This window comes from Chiloscyllium plagiosum, chromosome 44 (assembly GCF_004010195.1).
Source record: "Chiloscyllium plagiosum isolate BGI_BamShark_2017 chromosome 44, ASM401019v2, whole genome shotgun sequence".
Taxonomy (NCBI): Eukaryota; Metazoa; Chordata; class Chondrichthyes; order Orectolobiformes; family Hemiscylliidae; genus Chiloscyllium; species Chiloscyllium plagiosum.
The window spans coordinates 12,981,857-12,990,837 of record NC_057753.1 but is presented as its reverse complement, the minus strand read 5'-3'; the positions used below and the strand labels follow the sequence as shown (position 1 = coordinate 12,990,837).

The following is an 8,981-nucleotide window of genomic DNA, read 5'->3' as shown; positions in this document are numbered from 1 at the left end:
TTTTGTTTATGGAGCCAAGACCGGAAACATTGACGTGAAACTCTCCCTCACAGCTTTTCCGAATTTTTCCAAAGTTTCCGCTCCTCTATCTATTTCCAATCTCCATTTCCATTGAATTGTTATCTGCCTGTTATATTTGTGCTGCTGCTTTTATTTTCAGAGATGATTAGCAGGCTCCTTGTCAGAACTCTTCACAATCAGAGAGGTTATACAGTGGGACAAAACCGTTGAATCATCTATTTCAGAATAGGGTTTTCAGCCCATCAGGAGTATACCCGAAAAAATACGCTAATTCTATACTTTGCAGCACGAACCTCAACGCTCCTCTAAGTTATGTTTCGATAATTTTGAATTTCCCTATCTCAACTCAAGCAACCACTCTCTGAGTGATTTCTTTTTACCCGAAATCCCCTCTGAACCTCCTGTCTTTCATTTTAAAATGATGCCTCATTCTTACTCGTCCTCCAACTGAGGGGAATAGCTGCTTTGTATCCATCCTATCCATACTCCCACAATCTTATACCAAATCTGGTCTACCTCGACTGCAATCATCTTACTCCGAAAGAGACGAGAAATACCCACAATACTCCAGCTGTGATCTAACCAAAGTCCTGCACAGCTTCAATATAACCTCACTGCTGTTGTAATATATGCTTTCAATCATAAAGGCAAGAGTCCCCTTTGCCTTCTAAACTGCCTGAAGAAACTTCCATGTTGCCTTCAGCGATCTGTCGAGAAACACCCCAAGATTCCTCGTTCCTCTGAGTTTCCAAGTTTCCTAACATTCATCTAATATTTCCTTGTCTTTTTTTTTGCTTCTTTCGAAATGCATCCTTTCATAATTATTTTGGTAAAATTCCATCTGCTACTGATCTGCCACATGACCAAACTGTTTATATCCGCCTTTAAACTATGACCTTCATGCTTGCTGACAACCACCCAGCCAAGTTTTCAATCATTGCAAACTTAGCTACCAATTCAATCACCCCACCCACCGCCACATTCTCATCTATATAGATTGTATATACAACCACCAATAAGGAACCCAAAACTGAAGCCTGTTTTGGAACATTGGATACTGGCCGTCATCACAAAAACGACCTTCTACCACCAAGTGTAATTTGAATGTGTAAGTGCTATGATTAATTAGAATGATCAACGTGTTCCATGATCACTTACTCATGTAATGTCTTCTAATTCTAGTTCTACTGGTGTCCATCAGTCATCCATTCCCACACACAAGCTTTAACTCCCCGAGCAGGCTACATGTGACTCAAGCAAATATTTAGCGAATGAGTATACTGTAATCGTGCTTTTGAGGGACGAATGGCTGCCTGCATTAATTTAATGGATATACCTACTTTTGCAATAGCTCTTTAATTATAAGGTCTTGGGTAGAACACTTTTAGCTGTTTGTTTCCTTGTTTATGCTTACTAATGTATGATCCTGGAGGTATAACATTGGGTTCAACCATTGTCTAATTCACTAATATATATGCAAACAAATGAAGTAGGAGCAGAATGAGACCACACTGTTCCTCCACTCAATAAAATCACGACTGATCTCTTTGTCTTCGAATGCCATTCACATTTCAATTCCCAGCAGATGGAAATTCTGGACTGATTATATGGGAAATAAATGGGGATTTTACCTGATGGATGGATTGAAGAAGAAAGGAGTTCTAAGGGGTTTGTATGACACACGTTGACGTTTAACAATCGGTCAATCGCCAGATACTCTTGGATATGCTTTGCATGTTCCACTTCTGAATGAAAATGATGTCACCTTGAACGCGCTCTGCTCAATCCAATGTGAACTCTCTGTTGATATGCCACCTGCTACTTTGAATGTATTGTTATGGCTGCAGATGTTTTGATTGATATATTACAAGTTTCATATCTTTACCGGAAATTACTTTAATCAGTTCGACCACTCAAAAGAAGTGGATCAAAAAAACAGAATCCCATTGAGGGAAAACATATGAAATCCAGTTGTCTGAACAGGGCAGTGGGTATAAGTAAATTTCCATTCACTCATATTCAAAATGTTACAATTCTGAATGTGACTGCATGCAATAATAACCCTACCATCATTGGTGAGCTCGCTGATGCCTCACTAAATCTGACGACTGCGAAAACTCTCTCCCATGGTGGGAGCAGGTAAATGTTCTTGTTCTGTCACCATTTTAAGCCGATTTTTTAAAAAGCTGTTGTTTCGCTCAGTACACATAAACTGTCGAATATTTTTGTTGGCCAGTTAGTGTGTGTACAGTTAAGATAATCGTGAAAACGCCTGATCGGAATAGGCGAGCAGTCACTCACCAGTATGAATTCAGACATCCAACAGTACTTGTGGAGAAAGTATACTCCTTCCTTCTCACACTATCAAATTCATTCTCAATCTCTCACACATACTAAGGTGCACTGTATCTCTATCATATTCTCTTCGTCAAATTTACTCCCAGAAAAGCTCTGACTCACTTACACGGAAATACACACTCTCTTTATCTCAGAAATACACATTCTCTTTGATTCACACTCACTCTCACACTGTACTATTAATTCTTAGACCAGCTCTCAGGTTCACATATATTCTCTCACAATCACGCTGTCAAATTTTCACACAGTCAAACTCGCTGTCGATAAGCATCACAATGATAGTGTTGGAGAACTAGAGGCACAAATGTTCCAAACGGCTGCTCCCTCACTCTGGAAGAGGAACCTTCATATTGCCACTTTCCAAATATGTACCAAATGGTCAAAACTATTTGGAAGTGACTTGCGGATTGCCCAGCTTTGAAAAGGGTGATTCCGCAGTGAAACAAATTACTTGACAAGGAGCTTGAGCAGATTTAATCTCATTTCGAAAGGGGATTTGGGTGTTTTCGAAATGTGAATATATGGAAAGTTTCTGGAAGGTTCAGAGAGTGCGATTAAAAGAATCACTCCTTTCAGAGAAAGCAGTGCTCCTGGAGACTGAAAGGCCTCCTTCTGTGACTGGCAGATCCCGATGCTTCGGGCAATATTAAGGACTATTGCAGCAGAAGTCAATCGTTCAGTTTTTGCCTCCCTGGCTTTACAACTGAAGTAAAAAAGAACAGAAGCTGCAATAAAGGCCGAGTTCGCTGCAAAACGCCAGTGTTTGTAGTATCTGGATAACCGCTAACATTGCATCACTGTGTGGCAATGGGCATCAAATTCCAAAGCAAAACGTTGGATAGATGTCTATAAGTGTCTCTCTGTTGTGTATATCTCTGCTTGTTTATCAATGGTTGTGCATCTGGTAGTTTATCTATTTATATGTCTCTTTCAAATATCCGTGTGTCAGTGTCTACGTCGGTGTTGTCTGCGTATTCATTTCTGTCTGTATTGAAATATAACCCGTCTGTGGATTCAATTAATCAAAATGATTAAATAAAAGCTACTCTTTCACCATGTTTCTCTTCTGTTCAAAGTGATGCAATGTTACCGTCCGCTGATGACTTGGTGTCACTGCAGTATCATTCGGGATTTAGCCAGGGAGAAGGTGGGAACACACAGCACTATCCAAACTGACAGCAGCATCAACTCAAATACAGGATCTGATCACGGAGGGACAAGAAACTGCTTAGTTTAATTGGTTTTTTCTTATTCATATCCAATTGTTTTTCAATACATATTCGGAGAAATGTGGAGGTCGTGGGGAAAAATGCTCACAAACCTTGGAGTGTAATGTTTACTTGAATTTCTGGAATAACCTAATCCCTACCCACAGAATTAGTTGAGTTCCTTATTGTGGTCTAATGTTGGTCCACTGGTTGTCTGGAAATTTCTTGTCCATGGATAACTTTGTGAGTGATTGCTGTGGAAATCCTGATAGCATTCCAACAATCCCTTGCTTCCTTTCGAACAAGATAAAATGATGCAACGTAAAGAACAGTCACTTTGTACTGGATACGTTCAATCTGTTTGTCTGACATGTTTCCGTTGAAATGTCTAACCTTTATCGCCATCATGTGGATTGTATAGTGGGTTACAAAAATAATAGAACTGTCCATCTTACTATTGAAGGCACAGATCTAAAGCTTCATCCAGGTTAATGGGTTTTCTTCTGGGTCATGTTTAAGGAAAACGACAAGGAGAGTTTAGGAGTTTCGGACAAATAGAGACAGGAAAGAAATGTAAGACGAATGCACGGCGGAATAGAAGGGGGAAAGGAAGGGATTGAAGGTACAAATATCGGTCCCGAAAACAGGGTAGCTGAAATAATGGCCATGAAAGCGTCTAGTTGTGTGGCATCTTAACGAAACACTCAGAACACCCAATGTTTCATCTATTTTTTTTCCGTCTATTTTCTGTTAACATAAGCTTTCACAGGTTGGGAATTGACCTAATAATTGAGGACAAGGACATGAGCATGTACGTTCTGATTCAAATAAATATATATATATATTGTGTGTGTGTGTGTGTGTGTGCGTGTGTGTGTTTCTGTGTCTGCGTTTCTGTGTGTTTCTGTGAGAGAGAGAGAGACGGGAAACGACAGAGTTAGAACACAATAACCTGGATGGGTTCTCATTGCTTTTGGTGCTGTTTTCATCGTTTAATAAAACGTTTCAAGAACGTGTAAGGAAAGAGCAGCAGCTTCATTAGCTCCTGTCGGAACTTTGTCTGGGTCACTGCGTAGATGAATACATTATTACAAGAACTGAATAACTGAAGCAGGTTGGTCATTTCTTGAAGGATGAATTGTGGATCATTAAAATCCAGTCCGCCAAAATAACCCTCTCCTGTCAACTGCACAAAGAGGAATCGTCCGACGTAGGTGGCCCAGAGTAGGAGAAAGCTGAGGGAAATTGTGAAGAGCAAGACAATGGACTTGTTGCGGTTGGCCAACTCAGCATCCTTGGAATTCTCAGAACATCGAAGTCTTTTCCGTGCTCTGCTGGCAGCTATGATGTGTCTAACAGTCAGGGCGTTGAACAGGAGAATAAGGAGAAAAGGGAGGAAGGGGGTCAGCATGTGGTCCAGCCATTGATAACACTGCCAAGCCGGCAAGATGTAATAACTGGACTTTAAGTCGCAGAACCAGGGCTTCCCGTCGAGAATGTATAAGGGCTGGTAGACAAAGAAGAAAGCGGCGTTCTTGATACAGCTCAGTAGACAGACAATTCCTATGATGACTGACGCAATTTTCTCAGTGCAGTATCTGGTCTTCAGGCTCTGGCAGCAGATGGCAACAAAACGGTCGAGGGTGAAGGTAACAGTCAACCAAACTGAACTATCCCGGCTGATATAGACCAAAACAGTGCTGATTCTGCACCCGGGGGTAGTTGATAGAAGGCTGTACCTAAAGTAAATGCTCCCAATCCGATTGATTATGACAGCGACAATGATGACAATGAAATCGGTTACTGCAATTGACAGTAAGTAGTAGGTGATACCACGAGACAGACCGCACCGTGTTTGGAAAAGGATCACGATCGTTGCCAAATTAGCTGTAAGACATCAAAAGAGCGAAATATCTTCGAGTAAAATATAAATACCAGCTACTTTCACAGTCAATCTTTTGCAGAATCTTTCAGATTGCTCCACTAGACACCTCCAGACTTGAAATATTGTAAAGCAAATCACATTTGTTCATCATTCAAATGTGGGTTACATACTGGACATGACAAAAGTCATTTCAATTTGTCGCTACCACTAACAATGCTGAACAGTCACTCAATCATTCTGTGTAGCTGGCTTTCCAGTTTAGGCTGAATGGATACATTTGTAAAACCGTGTACTTATTGTACCAAATCCATCCATCAACGTCTATTCATGCTGACCTATATTGGCTTGAGTTCCAGTAATATCACTGTAAGATAATCCTACTCTTCAAACTGAAAAAAAAACGCATACCATATTCACCCGCATCCCCTTCGCAACCAAAGCGATCTGAGATTGCACAATGCCTACTCTCTGGCCTTGGGCATCTCCAGCATATTTATCCTTTCACTCGTGTCCAGGCCCAAACTTCTGTAATTTTGTCCCCTGGTGGAAGCCTATCTTTTTTGCTCTTCAGCCAATTCTTTAAAACGCAAACATTTTTCATACTGATGATCGTATTCCCCCTTATGTAAAGGTTTGCATGAAACCAAATGCACCTCTGAAGGAACAAATGAACTACATTCAAAAGTTAAAGCTAAACGTCACTGTTGCAGTTACCACCAACAGCTATACGCACATAATTGTTCAACATAAAAACATATAAGCATACAAAAATTTATCACAAGAAGACAATTGCTTAGTATGGCGAATCTTGGATCACCATTCACATCTTTCAAATGTTGCTATTACAAATGCCTAAAGCCACTTCACAACTGGGATTTCGTATCGTGGCTTCGTTAAACTGTGAATAGATGTCGTGCTGTACACTCGTATAATCACTTAAAGCTTTTCGTTTTATATGATGTAATGATCGCATTCTAACTATTCATTTTCTGGACCAATAAAAAAAAAGCAAATTATCGTCCTACACTGTGATACACCATTATTCCCGGGATATGAAAACACAAGATTTGACTTTGCTACATTAAGATAGAATATAATGATCAACAACTTACAGACTGTTTCAAAGTTAGACATTACCAATTGCTCACCAGAAATTATTACGCGGTATTTATGTAGGTATGCATCACAATAATTTGAGTATCATTCTGTAATGCCCAGACACAAGTGCAATGAAGTAATGTATTCAATACTAGACATAACACCCCACAATATCATGTCATGTAACTAGTAAATTAGGACGAGAGTGAACCCCTATTACACAGAAATCACAGAATGTTAAATAGATTCAGTACTAATCTGAAAGGAAAGGGACAATATTTCTGGAGAGATATAAAAAGCATGCAGGGTGCATCGGAGCCATTACTAACCAGGGGCACCAATTGCAGCGAGAATAGGATAAGATATGGCAAAGATGGGGCCATTCGCTGGTCCGTGCATTGTCCTTCATACACTAAAGGAATTGCAGAAATTGTGCAGCCTTGCTCTTTGAAACAACCATGCATTCCCTAATTTATTCCGAATGACATAGTCCACAGGGACAATGAAGTCACAAACTGCACGTTTAGTTATATTTAGATCAACGAAAAGGCCGACTTTCGGTTTCTTCCTTTGTGTTGACAAATTTGGCAAAGAGGATATTCCCATTTCCCTTGCAAATTCTGTGGTCCTGTTGTCCCCATGAGCGTTTCCTGTTTTTTTAAATTATCGATCAAATGCGGTCAGTGATGGCCCAGATCCTGAACTCGGGTTCAGTATTTTATGTAAACCAAAGTGTTTGCTTCTCTTGAATGCCTTCAGCTGTTCCATGCACCTTTATTATTAGACTAATTTATATGTATGTGTTGATTGGGAAGCAGTTTAGTCTTTAAATTATAGATCCACGTAATATTTTTAAAGATTAAACTCTGAACAATTTGAAACCGTTGTTAGGTAACAAGGGAGAGAACCTGAGAAGAAGACATCTACATGCAAATTCTGGCGACGTTGGATTCTGACGAACACATCATTTGACCTGGTGAACAAGAATGGAGGAAAGGGTTTCCAAATGCTTGAGTTCAGGGCCCCGTGCAATATCGTGAGAAAGATTTTCAGCTGTGGCAAAAGTGGATCATGATTTAGAAATGCAGTGTCAAGTGCACTATCAATTGGGACAAAGTCAATCCTCTGTCCAACGTTAAATATCCCAGAGTCAGAAAGTAATACAGCACCCCTCAATCCAACTCGTCCACGTCAACGATATTCCCAAGTTGAACTCTCCCACATGCTTTCGCTTGCAACACATCCCTCCAAACGTTTCCTATTCCTGCACTTAATGAAATGCATTTTAATTGTTGTAAATATACCTGCATCCGTCACTTCCTCTCGCAGTTCTTTTCACACATGAACCATTCTTTATGTGAAAAGGTTGACCCTCATTTCGTTTTTGAAATGTATTCCTTTTCCCCTAAAAATATGCACCCTGCTTTTGGAATTGCCCATCCGAGGGAATAAAAGCCTTGCTATGCCCCTCGTTATTTAAAAAAGAAACCACTACAATGTCAACCCTCAAAATCATTCGCTACATATGGACGTCCGAGCTGTCCAACTTACTTGTTTAACTCAACTCACATCCTTTACCGGTATTACTGACAAAATCATCGTGAACCTTTTCGGAACCTTCAACAACTTAAGAATATCCCACCGACCACTGGGCAACTAAAACTGCACACAGTTCTCCAGAAGAGGCATCAACATTCTCTATGACCTCAACAAGACATACCGACTATTACATCCAAAGTTCCCAACAATGAACGTTAGCATGCTAAAAAGCTTCTGAAGCACTCAGTCACAACAAATGATTGAATGGGGAGAGCGACAGGACTAAACTACCCGAGTATAGGATTAAAAATGAAACCTGACATTTCAGCAACAATTAAGTCAGTTTCCTGAAACGTCAACGATGAATTGGTCAGATGCAGTAATCAACATGCAGACTGTGAGAACATAATTGTTTCTTGATGCAACCACAACTTGAGATGAATTTAAAGAAATCAATGAATGAAGGTTCTCCTGTCCGGTTAATCTCTGTTGGAACGGTACTTTTTCGTCCCAAGTTCAAAATCTGCAAAACAATTAATGAAATCGTCTGTCAGATCCAAATGTTTTGTTTGCTTTGACTTACCCTGCTGCAAAGTCCTCATCTTCTAATGATCTGTTCCATTGATTATACAGAAAGCAAACGCCAATGAGAGAGGACCTATAGTTAGCTAGAAGCAACTCGCAATATTAAGCTGAATTATTCTGGTCATATCTGGGGCTGACATCAAAAGAGAGTGATCATCGAACCTGATGGATTGTTACAAAAAAAAACAGGATTACAAAGACCCTGTCCAACGTGACTTGCCATCTGGTCTGAAATGACACCAGGCTCTGCCTTCTGTTGGAGGGGTGTGAGTGAGAGGTGAACATCT

The 8,981-nt window shown here is 40.2% G+C and overlaps 1 protein-coding gene across 1 annotated transcript; it reads right to left on the bottom strand.

Moving 5' to 3' along the window:
- Window positions 1-4,572: 4,572 nt before the first annotated feature.
- Window positions 4,573-8,711, bottom strand: LOC122543673 (probable G-protein coupled receptor 139). The gene is made up of 2 exons (XM_043682481.1): window positions 8,693-8,711; window positions 4,573-5,474 (listed from the first exon to the last, which is right to left on the bottom strand). Exons 1-2 carry the CDS (start codon window positions 8,709-8,711, stop codon window positions 4,573-4,575), a joined length of 921 nt encoding a protein of 306 aa, XP_043538416.1.
- Window positions 8,712-8,981: the final 270 nt, after the last annotated feature.